The 26,759-nt window shown below is 44.8% G+C and overlaps 2 protein-coding genes across 2 annotated transcripts; one reads left to right on the top strand and one right to left on the bottom strand.

Moving 5' to 3' along the window:
- The first annotated feature begins 1,066 nt into the window (after positions 1–1,066).
- Positions 1,067–22,355, top strand: utp20 (UTP20 small subunit processome component). The gene is made up of 61 exons (XM_061068410.1): positions 1,067–1,254; positions 1,953–2,033; positions 2,128–2,194; positions 2,306–2,438; positions 2,537–2,725; positions 2,868–2,949; positions 3,093–3,230; positions 3,394–3,549; positions 3,665–3,817; positions 3,918–4,052; positions 4,431–4,508; positions 4,599–4,777; positions 4,919–5,074; positions 5,242–5,330; positions 5,593–5,698; positions 5,788–5,938; positions 6,122–6,184; positions 6,272–6,439; positions 6,595–6,671; positions 6,930–7,009; positions 7,142–7,412; positions 7,539–7,715; positions 8,193–8,283; positions 8,644–8,729; positions 9,383–9,508; positions 10,142–10,308; positions 10,542–10,750; positions 11,166–11,309; positions 11,638–11,717; positions 11,822–12,069; positions 12,161–12,305; positions 12,397–12,484; positions 12,780–12,923; positions 13,211–13,264; positions 13,385–13,537; positions 13,897–14,052; positions 14,162–14,302; positions 14,385–14,522; positions 14,734–14,873; positions 15,012–15,094; positions 15,278–15,603; positions 15,686–15,825; positions 16,029–16,185; positions 16,409–16,507; positions 16,646–16,813; positions 16,932–17,098; positions 17,202–17,349; positions 17,684–17,800; positions 17,896–18,066; positions 18,177–18,308; positions 18,431–18,541; positions 18,671–18,820; positions 19,100–19,282; positions 19,431–19,562; positions 19,657–19,789; positions 19,932–20,116; positions 20,211–20,282; positions 20,378–20,692; positions 21,180–21,306; positions 21,390–21,535; positions 21,670–22,355. Exons 1-61 carry the CDS (start codon positions 1,198–1,200, stop codon positions 21,823–21,825), a joined length of 8,514 nt encoding a protein of 2,837 aa, XP_060924393.1. The 5' UTR covers positions 1,067–1,197; the 3' UTR covers positions 21,826–22,355.
- Positions 22,291–26,264, bottom strand: arl1 (ADP-ribosylation factor-like 1). The gene is made up of 6 exons (XM_061068400.1): positions 26,183–26,264; positions 25,478–25,615; positions 24,438–24,519; positions 24,027–24,138; positions 23,647–23,825; positions 22,291–23,410 (listed from the first exon to the last, which is right to left on the bottom strand). Exons 1-6 carry the CDS (start codon positions 26,184–26,186, stop codon positions 23,380–23,382), a joined length of 546 nt encoding a protein of 181 aa, XP_060924383.1. The 5' UTR covers positions 26,187–26,264; the 3' UTR covers positions 22,291–23,379.
- Positions 26,265–26,759: the final 495 nt, after the last annotated feature.

Genomic DNA, 26,759 nt, shown 5'->3' with positions numbered 1-26,759 from the left:
CCTAACTTTTATTCAAATGGAGAAATTCTCGATAATATAAGTGAAGATTAAACATATAATAAGGTATGGGAAGCTGTGAAACTGGATAATTCAGAATTTAGAATTAATAGATTGGAACGGCCGAGGTCCAAGAGCCTATTACCTGACCTGGGTTGTGTTGTAGTTCTTTTGTGGTATTTTAACTGATAAATGGTATTTGTGATGTCACATTGACCTGGGACATATTTGGCATTTTTCTGGACACAAGTAAAAAACTAAGTGTACTTTTGTGTACTTCAGATATGAAGCCAAAATATCCAGAAAATCTGTGGTAGGAAGTTTTCATGTATTTTATTTATTTTATGTACAGTCTATGGATAAAAGCTTATTGAGCTTCTTCACGGAAAAGCACAGGAGTGGTGAATGAGGGACGTGTTCCAGTTAGGCTGGTTTACCAAAGACACGTCTTAATGGAATGCAGCCCTGAATGTTACTAGTTAGCACATGTTCATTTCCTGCTCTGACACAAGATGTCTGCAAAGAAACTGAACAAGTATTTATACATTAGCCCCAATTTAACAGTTAATAATTGTCATTTTAATTAGGAATTTTTCGGATTTTAAGCTAAGATAGAAGCAGCTCATGCTAAGCTAGCCTAAGCTGGGACAACCCTTCCTTTACAATGGTTTTATCTTGTCTATATTACAATGTGTGGTTAGTAGAATACTTAAAACATAACTTCTATAGGTTGTGTTTGTTTAATTCTACCTTATTTAAACAGGTTGTTTATTCATCTTGACCCCAGGTTCTCTTGAGCAGTTATAGTTTTTTTCTCCACTTACATTTACATTTAATTTCCATCATATTCACCAGTTTAAAATAAACTGAGCTGATTTATTTGTGTTATTGTTTCCTAATGGCCGTAAACAACTCCGTAATTGAATGTCGCCGAGCCTCTAACGAAGGCGGAAGTGACGGGGGGGATTACACTCTCGCGCCGTCGCTTCACTTCTTTGCTCCCATCACCACCACGCTGGGAGAGAAAAAAAATCTCCCACAATGCATTGTTCAACATGGCCGCGTCCTGGTGTCGGCGTGTGTGTAAACAGTTGTAGCATCGGCTCGTGGAAGAAACACGTGTAGTTTTCATGAATCGCTTCGATCGCACGTCAGTCTTCGGAACATAACTTTGTATTTTGATCAGGCAACGACGCAAAGATGAAGATGAAGATCAAGTCCAAGTCTTCGTATCACAAGTCAGAGAACACGTACAGGGTGAGGGTCCACGCACACACACACACACACACACACACCCTGCAGCGTGATGTCCATACAGCTGCAGACACTCCGCTGTGCTTACCTGGTTTAAAAAGTTATTTAAAGGAGATCTGGTTAAGTTAATGGGGATTTAACTAAGATCTGGTTGTTAGATAAGTTGGTGAAAGTTCAGGAGTTCTACATGTGCCCGTAGGGAACTCATCCAAGTTGGAGTTCTTCAGGTTTCAGTCATTTAACCTCTTAGGGTCTTTCCCTACATTGAGATTCATCATGTTGAACACAGGTCGTTGGAGTCTCCTGATTCCCAATGTGTTGTCACCTGTACTAAGTTTTAGAGCCACCCTGCTGCTGGGTGAAGCACCAGAGTTGTGTTGTGGTTGTTGAGCCTGACACCACCTCCACCTTTGAGTGATGTTCATTCACGTTGTTCAAATCATCTGTCTTCTCTGGACAAAATCAACTTTACATTCAACATTACGGTCATTCAAAGAATGTTCAATTGCCGATGTATATGTACATGTGAGATACCATGACCCGGTGACCAGTCATTTGAAATAATAATATTTGATCTAAAGTCTCTTGCATTGTCATATAATAACACTTTGTACAATGAATTCAGAATACATAAATTAAATGTGGGGTGTGGTAGAAATTTTTTTGTCCAAATATAAATCTTCTGACTTTGTCACTTTCAGTTCCTCACTTTTGCTGAACGACTTTCCAATGTCAACATCGATGTCGTCCATCGCATCGACAGGACTGGATCTTATGCTGAGGTTTGTACAGTCGGGGCTGGTGACACCTTAATCAACACTCAGTGAATCATAAACATGTTTTCATGTTTTTATGGTTTGTTTTCTCTTGATGCAGGAGGTAGAAACATACTTTTCGGAAGGGCTGACAAAATGGAGAGACCTCGACTTGACCGAGCATTTCAGTACGTATACAATATCAGGAAGTGTCACATCCTTTGCTGTAGTCATCTCAACCAATCCTCTGCTAAATCTGAGAATTCCGCTGATGTGACTCTGATCCTTCTCCTCCACAGCAACATTCTCCAAAGAGGTGTCCAACAACAGCCAGTCGTTCAACATGCTGGTTTTCCACCAGAAGACGATCGTGGAGAGTCTGAAAACACACCTGGCTGTGAAGAACAGCCTGGCCTACCAGCCCCTGCTGGAGTAAGTCTTCAGCCAGAAGAACAAGTTATATTTCAAATCAATATGACTTAAACATTACCCGGCTGTAACTCAACTTCTGTCTCTACTTCTCCCTCCAGCCTGGTGGTTCAGCTGGCCAGAGACCTGCAGACTGACTTCTATCCTCACTTCCCCGACTTCTTTGTTCTCATCACGTCCCTGCTGGAGACCAAGGACACAGAGGTCCTGGAGTGGGCTTTCACCTGCCTCTCCTACCTCTACAAGTACCTGTGGAGGGTCATGGTGAAGGACATGACCAACATCTACAGGTGAGGAGTCTGACTGGTCTGATTCACTGGGGAACATGTTTGCCATTGAACCTGGTGATGTGTGGCATCTACTGCACAAATTAATTATCAGAAATCTGGCTGAAAAAATGGAACGTCGTTAACTCCTCTTTCCATCTCACAGTCTGTACAGCACACTGCTGTCACACAAGAAGGAACATATCCGCAAGTTTGCCGCAGAGAGCTTCTCTTTTTTGATGAGAAAAGTGAGTGACTTCAAACAGGAAATTCTATTGTCCTTTTTACTGTCTGAAATGTTTGATTACATATTGTCCTGTAGGTGTTTTTGTAGTGATCCATCTGTGTTCCTGTATCCAGTTGTCATCAGTAAATCTTTTCCCCCCCGCAGGTTCCAGATCTCGACGCCCTCCTCACCCATGTGTTCTCAGACCTGCAGGAGCACCCTGACAAGGCCGAGGGAGCAGGTCAGCTGCTGTTTGAGATGTGCAAAGGAGTCAGACACATGTTCCACTCTGCCGCTGCTAATGTGAGTTAGTTTTTTTGCACTGCGTGTTGATTTTTATTTAATGTTCTTGTTGCCTGGTTGGTCTCAGGAATCAAGTGTTGGTGAAGTCATAAATGAGGTGGTAATGTCATAGAAGAGAAGATTGAGGTTTTAATTTCTGGTTCTCTGCAACATTCCCCTCCAGGCTTTCCCTGTGGCCCTGCGGAAGCTCGGCCCCACAACCAACCCGGGAGTCTCTCTGCCCTGGGACACCATCAGGGACGCTCTGGATTACATGGCCCAGGTTGCAGCCGAGCACGTCGAAAGGGAACACTTCCTGGTTTTATGGGAGTCCTTACAGGTAAACATCAGCGACAAACACCACTGATGGTTATGCAGGTCATTCCATCCCTTCACTTCTGTTTCTTGTGTGAAGTTACTTCTCTTGTATCTGATGGCGCTGTCTGCACACCCAGGTCAGTGTGGTGGAGGTCCTTGGTGTGGTGGAGGCGGGGGGAGAAGAGGCAGACCAGGCGTCCGATCAGCTGGAGAGGCTGCTGTTCATTCTCCACACCCTGGTGTCCCACAGAGACGGAGCAAAGGTCACCAAGCCAGAAGCCGTCTGCCAGGTAAGAGGAGGAGATTGTTTGTGCAGTTTTATCTAAATGCTTCATCATGCAGCTGCTGCCCTTCGACTGTTTTCACCATCTCATTCTCCCGTGCATGCAGACGGTGCTGCGGTTGATTCAGAGCTCGGCTCTGTCAGTTCCCTGTTCCCGCCTCCTCCTCCAGATCATCTCGTCCCTGCTCCTCGGGGAGAACATCAGTCTGCCCAAGTCCCTCATCCAGGAGACCATTCAAAAGGTTAGAATAAAGTTCTTGCCTTCATTTTAATAGAGTGGTTCTCAACCTTTTTAAATCCAACCGACATGTATAATAAGGTTGTGCACACAACGCAACCTTGACTGATATTGTGAGTTTTCTCAATTTGTCTTGTTTTGCTTTTTCCCAACTTGTGTACACTCAGACGTCGACCTTAATAAATTCACACAGTAACGTTAATTCTAAAGCAGATCTTATCACTGGTACAGACAATTTAAAGTTAAAACAATTCCCGATTTCTCTGCAACTATCTGGCGACCGACAGAAATTATATCGTGACCCCAAGGTTGAAAATCACAGTGTTGGTAAATGTGAATGTGTGTGCACATGTTTTTCTGACTTTTACATTTTCTTTCACAGGTGTTTGGCAGCACACTGGGAGAAGACCTGATTCTGGAGTTCAGCAAGGAGATGTTCACCATGAAACAGTTTGAGCAGGTGAGTCGTCACAAGAGAGATATACTCCATGTTCAGTTTGTCTGTCTGCCTGTGTCTTTCTGGTGAAACAGCTTCCTCTTCCTCCTCCAGCTCTTCCTCCCTTGCCTGCTGCGCTTCACTGCTGGGTTGTTCAGTTGTGGAGACGCCCTGTCTCGCCACTGTGGCCTGGAGGTGCTGGTCAGCCTGATCCTGGCTAAAGCCCCGCCCCCGACAGACGGCTCCATGGCCTTTGAAACGTACCCACTGCTCTTCACCGTACAGAGCACAAGGTGAGTCGTTCAGTACACCTCAAATATTCTACCGTAGCTTTTAAAATCAAGTTAAAGGCCTGAAAAGTCTCTAGCTGTCGAACTTGCATGCATTTGTCATTGTGCTGTTTTCCAAGAAATCAATGTACACCTGTCCTCCAGCAGTAAGGAGGAGGCTCAGGAGAGCAGTACAGCCCCGGAGCAGCCGACGGTGCCGGAGCTGGTGCTGTCCCTGATTAAATTCCCTGAGGAGAAGAACCAGACTATCGATGATCTGTCTCTGCCTTGGTCTGCCCTGATGCTGCTGCCACACATCAGGTAACACACACGTTAAAAGTCCAAGAAATAAATAATCAAGTATGAGGAGGATGCCCTGACTGTTGAAGTGAACTTTGCTCGCTAACTTCCCTCCTCTAACTCACCTGTCTATGGATTGTTGAAAGATTTGTCTTTATATTTAATTTGTCCCGATCCTATTTTTTCAGACCACTGTCTCCAGCTAGCGTCGTTCCTGCTGTGAGCGCTCTCTTAAACCACCTCCTGTGTCAGATTGACACAGAGAAAATGGGAAAAGGTTTGTTATATTGTGTTTTATTCATTAAAATTCCATCTATGGTAACTGTCACAAACATAAATAGCAAAATGTAAATGTTAATTAACCAACACTGTTGATCCAGACCTGAGTATTTTCAGGTCTGGGAAACACTGTTTGAGTTTGAGAATGAATCCACAAACAATTAAATCTATTTATCTCCCGAGATTTTTTAAATTGTGTTTTGAGTTTTGTGGTTCATTAAACTGACTGGAGCCCGTCTCCCTGCTCCTCCGCCCTCCAGCCGGTCTTTTCGTAGCCAGACAGGCCCTGAGCTGCCTCCTCAGTCTGGACGGCTCCGCCCAGCTCCTCTCTCTGGTGACTGTGGACAAGGTCACCTCAATCTTCAGGTCTGCGCTGCAACACCATCACAATAAACAATGAAACCCATTGTATACTCCTGTTCCACGTTCAGTTACATTTATCATTGTTGTTACAGGAGGTTTCCCTCTGACCTGTCCGCCTTGCTGCTCGGAGACCTCTACTATACCCGCCTGTCACTCAGTGGCGTTTCAGAGCATCTATCCCACAATGCACTGCTGGAGGTCTTCCATATTCTGCACGCCAACCTCTCCTCAAACATCTCTAAGGTTTGTCTCAAGTCACACTAGTGGCAAAGAGAAACAGCTTTTTCAACTCTTATTCTGATGATTAATTGTTTGGGTTAACTCAAATTATAGAGAAATGTAAATAAAGTATTAAAGTAAGTTATTAAAATGATGATCTTTGTGTACTTCCTTCAGTTTTATCAGATAATTGTTTTCTCCCTTCAGATCCGTCTTCTGACTCTGAGGATCCTCTCTCAGTTTGAGGCGGAGCTCCCTCCACCGCCTGAGGTACAGCTGCCTGTCCACATTCTTACCAATTACATCAAACACAGTAGTTCTATGAATATTAAGCAATGAGTAAATGTGCTTGTCCAGGGTGAGGAGATCGTGGACGTGCAGCCAGTGTTTGCAGTTTGCCTGCAGGCAGAACTGGTGCCGGCGTCCGTGCAGGACTACAGAGACAAGCTGCTTCACCTCCGGAAGCTGAGACACGACCTGGTGCAGCGCAGCCTGCCACAGGGGCCGGCAGGATCCTTCCAGCAGGTACAGGGACACTACTACTCCTGGCTGTTGATTTTTGAATATCAATATAGTCTCGGAAAATGTTTTCTGTTCTTGCCCGATTCATTATCAGCTAATATGTGCTGCTGAGGCCATAAAAGTAATGTAATATATCCTGGAACATCCTTTTCTTTCAGGTGCCTCTGCGTTATCTCATCGCAATGCTGTTCGTGAACTTCAGGCCCCTGTGGGAGGCAGTCATCGAGCTTCTTGTGTGAGTAAACCTGACAAAATTCGTTCAGCTGAATTTAGATTGGAGTCGTTTTGATTTAAGTCATTCTCTTGTCGTCAGGTGTGAAATGAAGTATGGGACACAAAGTGAACATTTCTTATTTTCTACACATGAGTCGTATCATTGGTCGTTGACATTTTATTATACCTTTTTAGAACGTTTAATTAACAAAGCTTTGTCTCAAATATATATTACAATTTACAAATATTCAAGATGTGGTATTTTCTTTCCTTTCTACAGGAGTCATGCCAGAGGGATGGACAACAAGGAGTTCTGGGTGGTCTATCATGAACATCTGGAGATGGTGGCAGGGATGGCAGGTGAGGCTCCCTGCTGGGCTGCAACATATTGTCACAAGTTCATCTTAGATGCTAACTTACACAGATTGATGCTCGCTGTTTGGTATGCATTGACCAAAGTGAGAAAAATAAATCTCCTCTCTCTTGTTATAGAAAAGGAACTGCGGGACTCTGATGAAGATGAAGATGACGATAGTGATGAAGAGCAAGAGTCCAGTTCTCAGAGTGAGCCGGGCTGCAACGTCATTGAAAGTGGGGACGTGGGGGTGCTGTTCCTTGAGCAGCTGAAGTTGACCAGTGACCCCAAGGACCGGACGGACTTCCCAAACTTCCGCAGCCTGATGTGGAAAGCCATGACCCAGTTTCCTGAGAGAGTGCAGTCACGCAGCCGAGAGCTGAGTCCTCTGCTGCTCAGGTTCATCAGGTTGGTGAAAATGGCGTCCATTTAGGACGAATTTCCCCCTAGTCGATCATTCTCAAAGACAGAGTATAGATCTGTGGTATAAGAGTCCAAGTACGAAGTCCTGATGTTTTTCCTTTTGGTTGCCAGGAATGAGTTTTATCCCGCCGACCTGCTGGTAGCCCCCACTCAGGACGTGAGGAAAAGGAATGATGCTGCCCAAGAGGATACTGAGATGGCTGTGGATGAAGAGGAGGACGAAGAAGAGGGTGTGGAGGGAAAAGGCCCAAAGCAGAAGAAGGGACGTCCAAGGAGAGCTGCTTCCAAGTAAGACACCAACTACCCGTTGTGTACACACTGCTCAGCACCACATGGCAGAAAGACAAGTTAGCAGCTAACATGAGCTTGTTAGATTAATGGAGCATTTAACAGACATGTGTTTCTCTCCGGTGGTGGAGGAGACCAAAAATGAGAGCAAAAAGAAGAATGAATATTAGATTGACATTCATCAGGTGGACAGAAACATGACAATTCATGAGTGCTAATGTTGCTGGATGTTTAAATAGACCCCTACTAATTACAGCCTCCAAAATATATATTATACTTACTGTACTGTATGCATGAATAAATGGGCTGAAACCATCTTATAAACAGAACCTGATAAACAAGTTACCGTACTCCCTCAGAATGACCTGATGATGTCTCCAGGTAAACACTCACAAAGGAACAGGACCAGGAAGCCTGGATTTTACACTTTGCTAATTGTGTAATTTTTTTAAACCATGTTTAAATTTTCTCCCACAGACAGCTGATTATCCATTTGAGAGTTTTTGCCAAATTCACCAACCCTCGCTCTCTCTACCTGGAGGCCAGTCTCAGTGAGCTCTATAACCAGGTAATCCAAACTCTGCCCATCGGTTTAAATACACACACACATACATGTATTTTTAATTTCTGTCACATATCAAGTTATTTGGACCATCCGCTCTTGGATAACTAGAAATGACTAAATAGCAAACGCATATTCTACATCTTCCTCCTGTGTTACATAAACAAAACATGCAGGAATAAATAAGACACGCAGAGAAAGGAAAGAAAAACCTTTACTGGGACATCAACTTGTTTCCCCTTAAATGTTGTGACGTTTTTTTAAGTAACAGGACATGTGAATATATCTAGAGCAGCAATTCAAACTGTTAGAATGAACTGAATGTAAGGTTGAGTGTGATGTATTTCTCTCTGTGTCTGTTTTCAGTTGCTCTGCCATCAGGACCAGCAGATTCAGGGAGTGGCCCTGGAATGTGTTCTCACATACAAAGACCCAAACATTGTACCATACAAGTAAGAAAAGTACCATAATCACCCTAAAAGATGGGCAGGAAAACTCATGTACAGTAATCGGAGTTCTGTTTCTGAATCCTAGTGTATCCCCTCTTCCTCAATGGGATCATTGTGAGCTTCTTTGATAAGTCCTGACTCTCGTCATTAAACTTCTATGGTTACACACAGAGGAATGTGACCTTCCACTTCAGTCCTGACTCTCCCTGTCATTATGGCCTTGACCATCTGTTATCAAGCTATCCACTTACTGCACATCCAGCCGACCTGCAGACAGATGTGTGGTTCCAGGGAAACAGTATGAGGTTTCACGTCATTGAAACATTAAGGCCCAGTGGGAGTTTTTTTTTTTTTTTTTGCACTTTTCATAATAACACAAGAGATTTCTGGTGTTTTGCTCTGTTGCTGCACTGTGTAGCTGTTTGTCTATCGTCCATTAAGTTTTTACTGTCCCCGCAGACAGTCAGACGTCATAGTTTCAGCTACAGTTGTGAGAGTAGCCGTAAGTGGCTTCCAAAGCAGTTCTCTCTCCCGTGCGAGATCCAAATCTGTTGCGCATGAAAGCGACCTTCCTGCACTTACAACTCAACCATCGCCATATGTTTAGTGGAATTCTGACCTTTGTTTATTGTGTATTTTTATGTGTGTGTGTTCAGAGAGAATCTTGAGAGGCTTCTGCAGGACAAACATTTCAAGGAGGAGATTGTCCATTTCAACATTTCTGAGGAGACAGGAGTGGTTGAGGCTTCACACAGAGTCAAACTGATCCCTCTGCTCATGAGGTACTGTACATGTGTGTGTGCGATGCAATGATGAAGTTTTATACCACTCTCACATCTATCCGACCCAGTATCTTGCATTATATTTAATCCTATATTTTCAGTTTTTGTCTTTTTCCATGGCAAGTTTGGTCTTAAATTTGTAGTGGTATTAAAAAAGCCAAAAAGTCTCAAATTTAAGTTGTTTAAGCACCCACATGAGAGCGGAACATTTCCCTTCAACTCACAAGAGACTTAATAAGTGTGTTTCAAAAAATCTCGAGCTATTATTTGAACTGGCTTGGGACCAACTTGCTCATTTTGTCAGTAGTTTTAATGAACTTTATGAGGTTACATATTAACCAAGAAACACACAAAGACACCTCACTGTTAAATATATTTTCATCTGCTTGAAAGCCTGAAGAGGGGGGTGCTCTTACACTCACACTGTTTCCAGCCGGTCTGTCTCCCATTCTTTCAGTGTTGTTTCATTCATTCAGTCATTGACATGGAATCAGTCTTTTCCTGCTGCTCTCAACATTGGTCACGCTCTTTAATAAACAATTATTCTTCCCACTCATAAAGTAGGACAGTAGAATCATTTAAACTTTAACATTCTCTCACTCACCAGCCTTGTTTTTGCTGTTCATGATACAGGCTCCTGTACGGGCGTCTGCGCAGCAAAGCGGGCAGTAAGTTCCAGGGGAAATCCTCCACCGCCTCCCGCTCCTCCATCATCCTGCGTTTCCTGGCGGGCTGCCAGGCTGAGGAGCTGGGAATCTTCGTCGACCTGCTGCTGGAGCCCGTCTGCCATCACAGCCAAGGTTTAGAAAATACACTATTTCCTGTGACAAAAACCACAAAACAAGATAAACAAAAACATTTTCTTAGAAGAAGTGACAGGAAAGGCATCACCTTGTGTAAAGAACAGATGGTTTTTAGTTTTCACACAGGAGTTATACCTGAATTAAATCTCTATATTTCTTGAGACTCAGTCATGGAAAATCTGTGTTAGAACAGTAGAAGTTCCCTTAATGATTTATCCCCGTATCCTCAGGTTCCTGCCTGGAAGCAGTGGAGAGGGCCGTTGCTCAGACAGACATGAGTGCCATCCTGCCGCTGGGCCGTCAGCACAGCCTCCTGAACATCATCAACGTGGTGATCCAGAAGCTGGGCCACCTCATCAACATCTACCTGCCCAAAGTGCTGCAGATCCTGCTGTGCGTCACCGCCTCCGTGTCCGACGTCCTGGACAAAAGGGACCAGGTAACCAGGAAGGAGATTTAATAGAGTTGTTTGTTTGTTTGCTAAATATGTCTCTAATTCTGCCAAAAGACGACTTAAGAGCTTCCCAAAAATGCAAAATTAATTTGGTTGAAGCTGTTCTGATGCAGCTGTAGTATTACTGTGTTATTTAAAGTTGTCTTATTTTCAAATGTATCCTAAAATATACAAGTATGATTTACTTTTATGAAAAGTCAGAAGTGTGTGTGGATAAACAGCAGTTTGTTCTTAACTGTAGTTTATACCTGGTTAGGTTGTCTCTTGCTTTGTTCTTCTACCTTTAGTTTCTATGTCATGTTTGACTCATGAGTTACTGTGTCAGGAGAAATTTTTTCTAACAAGTTCCTGTGTGAATTTAAAAAACCTCTGGCTGAATTCTGCCTCCTGTTGTTTGCAGCTAAGAGCAGGTTGCATCAGTCCTCTGAAGAACCTGAGGCGACTCGGCGTCCTGAGGGTCCTGGACTTCTTTGACGTCTTTGACTCCTACAGCTACAGCCCAGAAGAGCTGGATGCTGTCTTCCAGGCTGTGGTCTGGCCTCAGGTACATATTACATAACTACTTATTGTGTTTTTGTATTCTTTGCCTCGTGAACTTTATATCTCAGGGACACAGCAAGATAATTCCCTTGGTACAATGAAATTGTTGAGGGCTTCTCTCTCCGGTCAAGATATATATCTCTAGAAATAGTTCAAAGGTCACAGGGACCTTATATGAATCTGGAAAAATTGTATGTAGATTGAAACTGCACTGATTGGCCAAGGCATCCAACCCCAGGGTGGTAATTCTAGTTTTTCTTGGGATTTGCTTGTGTTTGTGTTTTTTGAGAGTTCTGGGTCATCTAGAAGTTTGAATGTCTTGTTTTGTGCAGGTGTGTCGTCTGCCCACAGAGAGCATCCACGCTCCGACCCCTCTGCTGAAACTCATCCACGTTTGGTGCAAAAATGCCAGGTCAGAGTCCAACACTTCTCTATCTGTTCCATCACCTCTCTCATCCATCTGTCCGATCACTCATCCTCCCTCCGTGTTAACCAGCAGTTTCCTCTCTGTCTCAGGTACTTCCCCCTTCTGGCCAAGCACAGATCCGAGCATCCAGAGTGTGATGTCCTCATGAACGTCTTTGCCCTCCTCTCTGCCAAGAACGTTTCCCAACCGATCATCACCATCGTATTGGACATAGTTGAGTCTCTAGCAACAACCAAGGATTTTGTTGTCTCAGAGACGGAGGCGGAGATGGAGACGGAGCTGAGCGTGAACAACAGCGTGTTCTCGCAGCCTGCAGAGGGTGCTCTGGTCACTGCAGGTTAGGAGTTTGTGCCTTTTAATAAAAAGATAGAAATTGGTTTGCTCTTGCTGGCCAAATATTAATGAGGGTGTTGTTGTACCTTCTCCAGATTCATTAACTCAGGGCTCCAGACTGCTGCTGCCCCACATCTCCACCCTGCTGCGGTACCTCACCTCCGTCGTACGCAACAGCGACCGGCTCAAGAAGAAGAAGTTCAGAGCGCAGGTGGCCAAGGAGCTCAACATCCTCTCCAAGTGAGTGCACGCTCAATTCAGATTCCTCTGTTTGGATATAAGCAGATACAGTGGAGATCATTCTCTCGATGTGTCACTTTCTCTCTCCCAGGGTCAGTCGGTTAGTGAGCGAGACGGAGCAGAGCTCAGTGCTCATCAGCCTGCTGCTTATGTACCTGCAGAAAGGAAACAACCCTCAAGTAAGACCAACAAATCATTACAACTCTGTTGTATGAGAGCTCACGTGACTGATTTTATAGAAAAACAACGTTTAATGTGATATTAAGTGTTTATATTTACAAATGTGAGGGTCAGGGCCACGGTCAGGGCTTATGGTCTATTTCAAGTGAAAGGGGAAGTATTTGCAGATATTGAGAAAAGCATGTGTCCCTTCGAGACTCAACTTGGGGAAAATTGTTACTCCAGCCAAGTTATAGTTATAATGGATGTATTTTCATACTGCCAGTTTTTCACCTCACTTTATGTTTGTTTCAGGAGACAGAAATTGACGTCCTTGCCACTGTACAGAACCTGCTGAGACAGTGTGTGCAGCCTGCTGTCTTCCTGAGCCCGCTCAGCAAACTCTTCTCCGTCATTCACAACAAGCTGCCCCGGCAGGCCCTCACCAGCGTCTTCCAGGTACCGAAACACGAACAGCATACAATGATTACAGCAAGACAGTAAATAGATAGATTGTACACCATTAGATACTCAATTCCTTGCAGGGGACTTTCACCCTCTAAAATCATGTGAACGACATTGATCCTTGCTCAAAGCCCTTTGTTCACCACTCCTCTCTTAACTCCTTTTCTCGTCCACAGTCTCATTTTTATTATTTGTGATTCTAATTAATATTTCTACTGAAAAGTCTTATCACAATATCCAATGAATCTGTATTTATTCTGTCTGTGCTGCTCTATTTTCAGACTCTGTCAGATCTGGAACCTTCCCTCAAATATATCACTGATTTAGCAGCAAAGGTGAGATGATTTACTACCTTAACATCATGTATTATTGTTATTCACACAGTCATCAGCAGCTTCACAATGTTACACTGTGTAACAGACATAAAACTCCTGTTTCCTGCTCTCCGCCTGCAGCTCAATGCGTTTGACAGTCGACACTTGGACGAGATCCACTTTGACTTGCGTCTCACGGCGTTCCAAGACGCCACCGGACGCGTCAAAGCCATGGAGACTCTGGACCTGGACTACATCAACACCATCATTTACAACTGTTTCCACACCTACGAGGTCAGTACATGTATGATACAGATTTTCTGTTTATACTAGTCGCCATAACATCAGAAAATTGCTATTCTCTGTGGGTGCGAAGTGGAATGCGCAGGTTATTCAGCCATCTCAAGTGAGATTTCAAACTGTAGGGAGCAGTCATGCTCAGTTCATCAGTTCAGTTCAACCGGAAGTTAACAAGAAAAAATACCCATCAGTCAATGCGCCTCGCTGCTTGGAAGAAACTGCGGCTGGATCAGCCATTAAGCGATCAAAGTGATTTCAACTTGTGTGACTAAACCGACATTCCCTCAGTAGGGATATTCTGTATTCTCTGCTCACTGTGAATCTGAACGTGACTCGTCCCTCCTTCGTTGCAGATCGGTGACATGTCGTTGGCAGACAACGCCACCATGTGTCTATCTACGATCATCACCCAGCTGGCAGCAGTCGGACCTGGAGAACAGATCTACAGGGACGTCGTACAACACACCATCCTGGACGCTGTGCACAAGGGGCTCCGCAGCAAGACAGAGGTATACACACACACACACACACACACACACACACACACTTCCTATAAGAGACTGCAACACACCTTCAGTCTGATGTACGTGTGTAAAATGTTGTCTCCCTCTCTACCAGAGTGTGCAGCATGACTACACTAACGTGCTCGCCTGCCTGGTGAAGACCTTCCCCTCCAAAAAGGAGTTCAGAGACCTGGTGCAGCTCACGGACTACAATGACCTGGAGTCTGACTTCTTTGAGCACATGAAGCACATCCAGGTGAGAGAAGACCTCTGACTCCTCTCTCGGCCTTTTTAATCTGCTGCTGAGCACAAACACTGACAGGTCTCTCTGTGATTAGATCCACCGTCGGGGCCGAGCGCTGAGGAAGTTGGCCAAGCAGCTGACCGAAGGCACGGTGGTGATGACCTCTCGCTCCCTGCAGAATTACATCATGCCGTACGCCATGACCGCCCTGCACGATGAAAAGTTGGCCAAGGTGGTTTATCTAAACACAAACTTTTGTAAAGGAAACCGTTTTAAATCCAGTGGGCAGCACGATTTTTTTTTGCCTCATGAATGTGTTTCAATTTCACTGGTCAAAGGTCACAGTGACCTCCTATGACTGCACTTGTCAGCGGAGGCATCCAACCCCAAGACGATTAACTCTAGTTTGTTTGTGTGTCTGATCCTCTTCTCCCGTGCTGCAGCTTGACAATATGACGTCCGCATCGGTGGAGGTGGTGGGCGCAGTGTGTCGCAGACTGACCTGGTCCAAGTACCTGTACTACCTGAAACACTTCGTCCACATCCTGCAGACTTCGCAGGTTGAGCAGAAACTGGCTGTGAAGTAGGGACTTCCTCTTCTTTGTACCTTTTTGAATTCTTAAAGTTCTATCCATTGAAATTCATGATATAATTAAAAACTTATTGTAAAAGTACACCTCTTCTTTTCTCCCTTTCTCCACCCCTCTCTCCCTAACTACAGTTTGCTGGTCACAGTTCTGGAGGCTTTTCATTTCGACCACCAGACCTTCCTCAGAGAAATGGAGGCAGCGAAGGCCCGAGAAGGTCAGTGACCAATCAGATCTTTCCTCTATGTTCTCATATTTGAAGTGTGTCAAGTTTAAATAAAATGTCTGGAGGAGAGAGTGTAAACTTTTCATTTCTGCTGCATTTGTTGAGTTTGATTTATTTTCTATCTCTTGACCTTGTGAAAAAACTCACTAAATCAAACAATACATTTCTGAAAAGCTGTGAGTGTCTCAGCCGAGGCAGATGAGGTGGACGAAGCTGCAGCGGACGAGTCCGAGGCAAGTGATGACGAGAAGGAAATGGAGACGGACAGTAAGACTGCTCCGGGTGATGTTCCGATGGAAGTGGACAATGTTGAAGAAAGCAATGTCGTCTCAAAGGAAGCTGCCCCCGCTAAGGCCAAAGGACCAGTGGCAACTCAGCCTGTGGCAGTGACCAGCGGGCTGCCGCAGAGCAGAGAAGAGCTGGAGACTCTGATCAGCGCCATCCACAAGACTGTGAACGACAGCGTGCTGCCTCGTCTGCACAGGTGTCTCACCGCCAAGGTACACACTGCACACACAGCTGACTCATGGCACGTTCTGAAAAATAAACAGCAGGGTCATAATCCGAGCGTGGGTCCTGTAGGTGAAGAAGGACGACGAGCACAAGGCGGTGAGGTCAAAGGACGTGAAGGAGGAGGAGGTGTCGAGGATACCGATCGCCTTCGCCATGGTTAAACTGATGCAGACGCTGCCTCCGACCATCATGGAGGCCAATCTGCCCGGGTACGCCACTGTGTGTACATGCACGTGTGTTATTTGTGGAGGCTTTAAATCCTCTGATCCAGGATTGCCACATATACACTTCAATCCTTTCGACGTGTGTGACATATTCAGATTAGCGGACAGACGTTGTTTGATAGTTTGGATAGAAATATGACATTTCAGTGACGATTTGTATACTTTGTGTGCGTGTGTGTGGTATCCAGTATCCTGATCAAGGTGTGTGTGCACCTGAGGAACCGTTTCCAGGAGGTCCGTGACGTGGCAAGATCAACGCTGGTGAAGATTGTGGAGACGCTCGGGTTCAGATACCTGCATTACCTGCTCAAAGAGATGCAGAGCGTCCTGGTGAAGGGTTACCAGGCAAGAGCGTGCACACACACACACACACACACACTGCAGAGAAGAGCATACATATGTCGGTCTGTGTCTTGTTGATAACATATGTTTCCTCCACATTAAGATCTGAATCATTTGAAGTTTTTAGTTTAATGCTATTGATCTCAACACAAACCCTTATAGAGACCTTGGGTTTGAATCTGGTGGCTCATAACGCGTCTGAACCGTTTACCCTCCCTCCCTCCAGGTCCATGTTTTAACATTCACCGTGCACCGGCTGCTGTCTTCCCTCAGTCCAACCCTAAAGAGCGGCGACCTGGACCCGTGCATGAACATGCTCATCGATGTAAGAACTTCTCTTTCACTCCATATCCCTGTGTAGACTCTCATTTGTCAGATTGTAGGAATGGGTTCGCCGTAGGAAACGTGTGTCATATTTATCGTTATCGCCTCCTACACCTATTCTCTGTTCAATGCCTGTCAGATCTTCAACAATGAGCTGTTCGGGGCCGTGGCCGAGGAGAAGGAGGTGAAGGGGATCGTGTCCAAGCTGATGGAGGCTCGACACAGCAAGAGCATGGACTCGTACGAGTTTCTGGCCAAGTTCTCCAGCAAGGACAGCATCACCAAGCTCATGCTGCCACTGAAGGAGGTGAGTGGCTTCAGGGAATGGAAATAAGACCTGCAGAAGTGTGGGTTTTAATGCTCGAGTAGTTGAGAGCTCTCCTGATTCTCTCCTCCTCCTCTCTCTTGTATCATCCTCCCATCAGATTCTGGAGAATTCATCCAGTCTGAAAGTGTGTAACCGGGTGGGTGCGGTGCTGCGGCGTCTCATCCTGGGTCTGCTCGTCAACGGGGGCATGACCCCTCAGGACATCTTACTGCTGAGCCACGGCCTGGTCAGCCAGAGTCTGCCGCTGCTCACCATGAGAGACCGGTACACACACACACACAAGCTCAGATCCAACTGCTGTCAATTACTTCAAATCTTATCTCCATCGACTGTTTCAAACACCATGTATACGTGTGTGTAATTCTAGAGCGAAAGCGTCGGCTAAGCCTCCCCCCGACCCCAGACTGCCCCCTCCCAGCTGCCTGCTCCTGCCTCCGACCCCAAAGAGAGGAGGTCAGAAAGCTTCCATCAGCAGTCGAACGAACATGCACATCCTGGTGGACGCCGGCCTCAAGGTACACGTCACTCAAATTAGTCGTCACTAATGTTGTAAGTATGTAGCAGTGTGATATTACTACTTCCCATTTCCTCTGAAATGTATTTTTCCTAAGGTAGTCAAAGAAGCATAATGTTCCATATGGTTCACTTGTACACGCACTACATTTTTTTGTTCTTCTCTGTGAAATGAATGTTCGGAGCAGCAGAAAAATGTCCAGATCATTCACATGGGGGGTGACGTCCAGAGCAACTGACTCAGACATTTGCGTTTTCACATACAGCCGCTCTAGAAATATTAAGAAAAAAGTCCGGACTTCAAGTTTATTCTCTATGAATCCATCTCTCCCTCAGTTGCTCCACCTGAGTCTGAGGAAATCCATCGTGACGTCGGCCGAGGCCTCAACTCTAGAGATGCTCGATCCCTTCGTGCTGCTGCTGCTCGAATGCATCGACTCCATGCACATCAAGGTACAAGCATCTGATGTTTAAACAAGTACCAGTTGTTGATCAAACCCATTCTGATCCATCAAATAACACTTCCTCCATCTTCTCCTTCCTGTCAGGTGATCACAGAGGCTCTGACGGGCTTCAGCTGGCTGCTGAAGTTCCCTCTGCCGGCAGTGGGGCAGAACGCCGAGCAGCTGACCAAGCAGCTCTTTGTCCTGCTGAAGGATTACTCCAAGGCCGGAGCAGGCCGCGGGGAAAACTACCTCTTGGTCCAAAGCTGCTTCAAGGTAAAACAAAGAAATAAATAAATATGAATGAATAAGTGATACTATTTTTTCCAAAATCAAAACAATTAAGTTGTTTCTTTCTCCCGTCTCTCTTTGCGTTTGTCTCTCAGGCTATCACCATACTCGTGAAAAGTGTCAAAAGCAACAACATCTCTGAGACGCAACTGCAAGTGCTGCTGGGATACGCTGAGGAGGACATCTACGATCAGTCACGCCAGGCCACCGCCTTTGGTCTCCTGAAGGTGACTCTTAATGTGCAAGACTAATCAGGCGGTGGAATTTGTTAAATCTGTTTGGAGCTTTTAAAACGAATTGAGGAAGAAATATAAAACCGCTCTGTGTTGTTTTTTTTTGTCTCTTTCAGGCGATTCTGTCCAGGAAGCTCGTGGTTCCAGAGATGGAAGAGGTGCTGACGAAGGTTGCCAAGCTATCAGTTAACGGCAGCAACGCTATGATCAGAATCCACTGTCGACAGGTGATAACACACCAAGAGTGACACCTTTTTATTTGACATTGACCAATCAGTGAAATACACCAGTTACATTTGTAAAGAGATGGTATTCTTCAGCTCTGGCAGTGAGTAAACAGTGTTTGTGTCGGGCAGATCTATCTGAAGTACCTGCTGGACTACCCATTGGGCAGGAAGCTGAGGCATCACATGTCCTTCGTGGTGGCTCAGCTGCAATACGAGCATGATGTCGGCAGGGAGTCGGTGCTGGAGATGCTGGCATACATCTTCCAGACTTTCCCTGAGGTGAGTAATCTTCACCTGGAGTGCAGTGTATTGTGATTTAAACCTCACCTATATATATATATAAAGAAACACCCATATAATCCATAGTGCCCATGATCTATTCTACAACCTATTCTAGGGACCTATGTCTTTTCTATATAAAGTTTATCATTGATTCATGTCAATGGCTTTAACATGAAAAAACTAGATATTTTACTAATGCTGACTTTTGACTTTGATGCATATAAGGGCCACAGCAATATCGACAGATGACCTGATTATCTTTTCTCCCCTTTTCAGAAATTGCTGTCAAAGTACAACGGCCTGTTCTTCGCCCCCCTCGCCCTGGTCGTGGTCAACGACGACTCGGCGCGCTGTAAAAAAATGGCGGCCATGGCCATCAAGACATTGATAACCAAGCTGGAATTGAACCACAAGAACACCTTGTACTCCCTCGTCACCACATGGATGACAGCAGAAAAGGTACAAAAACGGGGATGTCAGGGGGAATATTAAAAAAAATAAGCAGCTTATCTTTATTTTTGTAATATTTTGTGTTTTTTAAACTAACTGTATAGTCCTATTGCATTTTAATTCATACGTTTAAACTGTGACTCCCCCCCCCTCCTAGGCGAGCCTGCGGCGTCTCGGGGCTCAGATTTGCGGCCTGTTTGTGGAGGTGGAGGGGGAGAAGTTTGCCCGTCGTCTGGATGACCTGCTGCTCCTGCTGGAGAAAGAGATCAACCCTGACAACTATGAAGATGTAAGTGTCAACACAGTCACAGTCACACCCTATCTGGCTTTGAAAGTAAAATCTGAAGAAAGGAAAAGCATCTTTGTGGCTGTGTGTCTTTCAGATTGAAGAGGAGCAGGATGAGAAAGGAGCCGACCGGCTGTTGTTCAGTTATCTGACTCTCCTCACCAAACTCTGCAAACACTGCGGCCTGCTGGAGCTCCGCAAACCTCACGACACACTCCTTCAGATCTGGGGTAACACACACACACACACACACACACACACACACACACACACACACACACACACACACACACACATACCTGTTGTTTCACTTACATTTGACATTGCACATTAACTGAATCAAAACTGCTTTTCCCCCTAAAATATCTGCAGGTCACATCGAAGCCCATCTGCGGTACCCTCACTGCTGGGTGTGGCTGACGGCCTCGCAGCTGTATGGCCAGATGTTCGCATCCCAGCAGGCGGAACAGCTGGTCGCCGTTTGGAGAGGAGAGGGCAAAGAGGCTGCCTCCCAGTCGTCAACCACCGCCTTCATCACCAGCAACCTCGACAAGAAGGTGAGGCCGAGGACCACTCGTTTTTTCATTTCTGGATCTTAATCTTAATTAGCTTGACCTAATTCCTTTCTTTCTTTCCCTTCCTTGCGTCTAGATGAGAGAGTTGGCGTTGTCGTTCAGCCTCCAGCTACAGTCCAAGTTCCTGGACACAGCATCAGGAGAGCAGGTGCACAAACACAACCTAAGCAGCATCTCTGACATATTTCAGCTTAATCACGCGGGTCAGAATTAACTGAGAGACACGTTCTGCTCTGCCCACAGGTGGTCAAGAACCTGCTGTTCATCGGCAAGGTGATTTACCTCATTTCCCCCGAGTCAGACGTCACGTCCGCTGAGGTAGAAGTCAAAGAGATGGAGGAGGAGCAGCCGAGAGAGAATGGAGATGAAGTGGAGGGAGAAGGAAAGGAGGAGAACGAAAAGGAAGAAGAGGAGGAGAAAGAAAAGGAAGAAGAGGAGGATGAGGACGACGAAGACGACGACAAGGACGATCGCCCTCCGTCTCTGCTGTGGTTGATGAAGAAGTTGTGTCTGATGGCCAAGAGAGAGGCAGCACACACTCCCAAAGTCCACGTGAAGGTAATCACAATAACTCCTGTTCTTTGGCTGATGAAGATTAACATCCTGGTATTTAGACACTTTCTCCAGTAACCATAGGCTGTATTTGGAGGTAGACCCCATATGCAAATGGCTTAAACCTGTAGTCTCTCAAATGACCAGCAGAGGGCGGTCCTACTGGTTGCAAAAATAAGTGTTTATGTCTATGAATGACTACCTGATGTCATTAAACATGTTCATATAGTTTCATCGTCTTAATCTCCAGTTTCATGTCTTGTTAATTATGAACTTAATCCTAGTCAAATAGACGATAGGGCATGTTATTTCATTTGTGGATACCATGTGATTGACAGCTAGCACTGTCCAATGGTCGCAGTCAGGCTCCACCCCCAGCTCATCTGATATTGTAATTTTAAATATCTATCAAATCTTAAGAGTAACATTTCAATAAATAGAATTCTGATATTCAGTGTCAGAGTTGTAATTTTCTTATCTTTCTCTCCCTTAGAGAACAAGTGTGTTTAAGTTCCTGGGAGCTATGGCCATGGACCTGGGGGAGGAACGACTGGGCCCATACCTGACCACCATCATCAGTCCTCTGTACAGAGAGCTGGACAGCACCTACGCAGAACAAGGTAACTGCTCCCACTCGTCGAAATAGAAAAATGTTGGAACACACACACTCATTGTCTGAACTCTGACCCTGGTCTCTTTCCAGACCCCACGCTGAAGAACCTGGCACAGGAGCTGATCGAGCTGATGAAGAGGAAAGTGGGGCTGGCGAAGTTCTCGCTGGCTTTCTCCGCCGTGCAGAAGGAGTTCACACAGAGGAGAGTGGCACGGAAACGACACAGAGCCATGCAGGTACGAATCAAGAAAGACAGACACTATGAAATTACACACACAGATCCCATTCAGACCTGGTACGAACATCGTCCTCCACTCCAGCTTGATCCTTGGCAGCCACCTGACATTTGTCCTCATCTCTCTCCTCTCAGGCCGTTGCCAACCCAGACATAGCCGCAAAGAAGAAAATCAAGAAGCACAAGAACAAAATCGAAGCCAAGAAGCGGAAGATCGAGTTTCTACGACCCGGATATAAGGCCAAGAAGCACCGGAGCCACGCGCTCAGAGACCTGGCCATTTTGCAGTGAGTCCCAGGACTCCTCTTCATGGAGCAGGCAGGCTTTGCCGCACATTTCCATCATGATGTTGTGACTTTTACTATTGTCAAAGAGAACAATGCATTGAGACAAGAACGTCGGAGCAGACGTCTCCGTCTGGTGATTTGCTGAAGAACAAGGAGGCGGTAAAAAGCTGTTATGACTCGATCCATCTTTTTCCTGTTTGACATGCGGCATCCTTGTGTGTAATGAGACATCCTGTCAGTGCTGTGACTCAGCAGGACGTCCATCACTGATGACATCAGTTCATATGAATTGCAGATCAGAGCTGGAATGTTCCTGCTGTGAACAGGATCGTGCTCAGATTCACATCCTCCACAGCATAATGTACGTTTTTGTAATTTAAAAAAAGATTTGACATTTTTACTGATTGTCTGTTGTGGCGTTAAAACTGTTTGATTCTTCAAATATAAAAGAGTTTTAACACAGAACTGGTACAATCACTGATAGCATTTACTGAGAATCATTGTCACTGTACAAGCAGATATAAATATGCCACCATAAAACTTTGAGCATACAATTAGTGTTCATTCAGTAACTAAATTACTAATATGCCAAAGCCGCACTCAAGGATTTCAATGGGAAAGAAGGCTTTAACCATTTAACTACATCATTTCTTGGGAACACAAATGAACAGGGAGGAAAAAAAGAAAAATCCATATCAGTGCATCTGCCTGACTAATACAAAAGCAGCCCAGGCTGCAGTAACACGTGGCTCGAGGACATGTAGCTGAAATTGAGAAATATATTTTTCTATTTTCTTGACAAAGAATGGAGCCAAATTCTTTTTATTTAGTCTTTTCAACCAAATCGGCAGAAGGTTTAAAGTCGTTATCAGTAGTGGGCTTTTTATATTTGCCACAATAAACACGGATATGGAGTTTCTCGATGATAACGTCTCTGGTTGACCAGGAGTGAGACTAACATTTGCATGCTTGAACCTCTAAAGATGTTTGTGCCTCATTGAGGAAAACGCTGCCTCCTTCTGGATCTTCACAGCATTATTTTCATTGATATTAGAGCCTAAGTAAACTGATGCAGTGTCTAGCGCTTTCAGAGACGTTACAGAGGAGTGGACGGGCTTTTCATATAGCCTCATTTATTGATTCCTATTCATTCACAATAACTTAATTCAACGTCTAAACTTTCATAAATGTAGTAACGTTTGTCCACAGGTGTTATTCAACCATCAACTGACATTTGGCGGAATTTTCCAAACCATACAAAAATGGAAAAACTGCAATATAACCATCACCGCAGTCTTAGGATTATCTGAAACGTTCACTCGTGTGTTCTCAGTCCAGATGTTACTGCAGCCCTCGCCTCTTAGTTCCAGGCTCAAGGCATTGGGAGGGCTTGGCCAAGGCTTCAGGTGGGTATGAGGTGGGTGAAGGAGGGGCAGGAGTGCAATCACTGGTCCGAAGGTAAGTGGAACATGGGAAGGAGGTGCGGGTCAGTCACAAGGCGTCATGTAGAAGGGTCAAGGGTCAGGAGTATGTACAAAGAGGGTGGGGGGGGAGATTTTTACTGCCGGCTCTTCAGGGAATCCACCAACCTACAGGGACAGACGAAGAGTAAACACAATTCAGCCTTGGCAAACTTAGGATAGATAACACGTTGTGCAATATGTGCTACATATCAGATGGACTACATCGGCTCACAGTGATGAGTAATGTAGTGGAGACAGCTTTTTATAGACCTTCCACAATCCTGTGTTGTAGTCAACACATGGCTGCTTTGCTCACTGATAAACCGGCATTCCTGATATAGTACAGTAATAGTAAAGCCTACCATTCCATTGCCTCATCCAGGCCTACGCCCTTTGTGGCCGAGGTCTTGAAGATCTGCCACTTCCTGTCTTTGAGGGCGGGGAGGCCCAGAGAGTTTGCCACCTCGGTGGGTGTCATCGACCCATCCATGTCCTGCTTGTTGGCAAACACCACCAGGATCGCCTTCTTCAGCTCCTCCTCCTGGACAAGAGATGCAAATGCCACATAATTACATTACAAATTTACAGATCTTAAAAAAAGATACCTAGATTTGCAGATTTCAGGACTAAGTAGTCAATAACTATTCATGGAATTGTTCACTCTGAACCCAAGTGCATCACTGGCACAATGATTCTGACGGTGCAGTGACTTCTGCTTGTAGTGGATAGTCGGTGCCCTTACCTCTAACATGGCCACCAGCTCAGACTTGGATATGCCCATCCTGTCGCGGTCGTTGCTGTCCACGACATAGATGACCGCGTCTGTGTTTGAGTAATAACATCGCCAGTAGGGCCTGTGGATCGGAGGGATGAGAAGAATGTGAGAAAGGAGGAGCGGTCCAACAAAGCGAGTGCTGAGTGTTAAAATAGGTTAAATTAACAAAAGTGAGTAACGTTAATGATTACATGATTGTGTACAATATAAAAAATCTAAAATATCTTGTAGGAAAACTTTATTCATCTATTTATAGCAAGACTCCTTGGTGCTGACAGAACAACCAGCTGTTTGGAGCTTATTTCTTGCTCCACATTAATTAATTTCCTCTCATTCACACACTCCTGGGAGCTGCAATCTGCCACTTCCTCCACCTACCTGATACTAGTCTGTCCTCCCAGATCCCACACCTGGAACCTCAGGTTCTTGTATGTGACTGTCTCGACGTTGAAGCCAATTGCTGTGAGGAGAGAACGTTTCCAAATGCAGTGAGGACACAGAACATGAGCCTGATTCTAATCACTGAAGGAAAAACATTGCAGATACCATATATCGCCCCATATACGTATTTTGAAGAGGAAGTTATCAAACCCTTATGACATAGAAATGAGGCTTGATATTTTACAGTTTAACCATTAAAATACATTAAAAATAACCAAATGAAAACACAAATATAATGTTTTATATAGACAAACAGAAACACAGGTACCATTGTAACTGCTAAAGGCTCATAAGTAAATATATCTAATTTAGATCCCCCACTGTAATGCATGCAGACTTTTTTCTTTGTTGTATTTTAAACAAATAATGTGTTGTGCTAAATCTTATTAATAATTTAAAATCTATAGTATTCCGTCCACAATTATATGCAAAGGAGACCTGATCGCAAGTGACACCACAACATAAAAATGTTTGTGACGCGTCAGCCGAGCCCACTGACTGGCTGGCTGAGGCCTGCAATCAAAGCAGGTAAAGCTGTCAAACCTGCCCACACACATCTTTTAGGTTTTTGTGATTTTCAGTACTCTTATTCAACATATGACCTATATTTATACATATCTCTATTCCAATCTTTACAGTGTTACGGTTCAATTATATTTGCTCGCCGATTCTATTATGTGAATGGGTTGATGTTATCACTGCAGTCTCTGAGCTGTAATTCCATTTGTTGAATTAGATCCGGTTCAACTTGTTTGTCCCTCCAGCTCATAATTGTATTGTGTTCAAACAGGAATGTGGACCCGACGAGTTATTAGTGTTTGACAAGCCTGGGAGGGTATTTAACAGCCAGTTGACTGATCAATGCAATTCATTCTTTAATAACTGTACATGCAGAGTTTGTGCTATTAAAATAATCTAGTAATATGTAAGACAAGGACAGAAAAACAGAAACCAGACTAGGGCAAAGTGCTACATACTGGGGATAGTGGTGACCACCTCTCCAACCTGTAGCCGATACAGGATGGTGGTTTTTCCTGCACCGTCCAAACCAAGGATCAGAATCCTCATCTCCCTGGTGCCGAAAAGGCCTGAGAAGAGATTAGAGAAGAAACCACCTGGAGAGGAAACACACACACACACAGACGTTCAAGGCAGAGAAAAGTAGATCCTGATTTGCGGATGGATAGACAATGCACATTAGATCATTTATGAACTAACTCATTAGGAATTACATGTGCATGCTTCAGTATTAACTAAAACGTCTGAATGACCAGTACAATTAAAGAGTGAAGGCTAACAATTCTCAGCGAGTGTCACTCAGGGGGTTGAGCAAGTTAGCCGAGGTTAGCTTAGCTACAGTAGCCATGTCAGGATGGAACCGAGTGAAAACTGTCAAGTTATTCTCTTGACAATAACGTGTTCCTGTTTAAAACCAGCTTAGAGAAACAGATGATATAGAAATGTGAAGGAAACGGTTCACACCTACACACCGGGGATGAAAGAAAACATACGACATTCACTGTAAGTTGCTAATGAAAGCTAGCTAGTTAGCAGGCTGCAGTCGAACGTCGCGTCAAGTGAAGCTAACTGAAGAAACTAGGTAGCTAATGATTCATACATGTATGATAAAGAAGAAGAACGACAAATACGCGTTTTTATCAACTATTCATTCAAGCACTGACCCATTTCGACGAGGCTGAGCTCCTTGGATCTGAAACGCAGGTGCAGGACAAACACCTTCTTCTTCTTCCGTGTGGTTGACGTGTCGCTGGACAACGTCACCAACTCTGCCTTTTATTTTGTTCCGCAACATTCGACACATTCAAAGTGACCTGTTAAACTACGAGAGAGAGCAAACAATTAATTTAATATAGTCTGATAATGCAGAACAGAATATCCATAGTCCAGGTTATTTTTATCAATGATTTCTGGGTGCAACGCTTTTATTTTATTTTTTTACCTTTTCATCGAAAGTGCGGCTCGTGAAAAATGCGACCAGCCCGACGCTGTAGTTCGGGGTGCATTCAAGAAGCTGAAACGGATCCGTGTTCAGTGATGTTCCACAGCTGCTCTTCAGTGGCGGAGGGGCCGTGACAGTGGCTTGGGGGGTGTTTTGAATGCAGCCTCCATTAGACGAAGCCTTCTCTGAGCAGCATCACATTAATGATCGCTGCACACTGGAAAGAATTAGAAGCTGGAGGAGAGAAGCTGCTCCGCTAAACGCCACATTTGATGCTTTATCCAGCCGTTCTGAACAGT

The sequence above is a fragment of the Limanda limanda genome, chromosome 1, assembly GCF_963576545.1.
Source record: "Limanda limanda chromosome 1, fLimLim1.1, whole genome shotgun sequence".
Classification (NCBI taxonomy): Eukaryota; Metazoa; Chordata; class Actinopteri; order Pleuronectiformes; family Pleuronectidae; genus Limanda; species Limanda limanda.
The sequence above is the reverse complement of the archived record's forward strand: the minus strand, read 5'-3'. Positions and strand labels throughout refer to the sequence as shown.

What these genes read in the sequence shown, in the direction of transcription:
- utp20 (XM_061068410.1), top strand. Translation starts at nt 1,198, where the DNA reads ATGAAGATGAAGATCAAGTCCAAGTCTTCGTATCACAAGTCAGAGAAC. An exon ending in TTCACCGTACAGAGCACAAG is followed by an intron (nt 4,778 to 4,918) that starts GTGAGTCGTTCA and finishes CCTGTCCTCCAG; the next exon opens with CAGTAAGGAGGAGGCTCAGG. An exon ending in CCAGCAACCTCGACAAGAAG is followed by an intron (nt 20,117 to 20,210) that starts GTGAGGCCGAGG and finishes CCTTGCGTCTAG; the next exon opens with ATGAGAGAGTTGGCGTTGTC.
- arl1 (XM_061068400.1), bottom strand. An exon ending in GGAGGACAGACTAGTATCAG is followed by an intron (nt 24,139 to 24,437) that starts GTAGGTGGAGGA and finishes TCCGATCCACAG; the next exon opens with GCCCTACTGGCGATGTTATT. An exon ending in AGCTGGTGGCCATGTTAGAG is followed by an intron (nt 23,826 to 24,026) that starts GTAAGGGCACCG and finishes TCTCTTGTCCAG; the next exon opens with GAGGAGGAGCTGAAGAAGGC.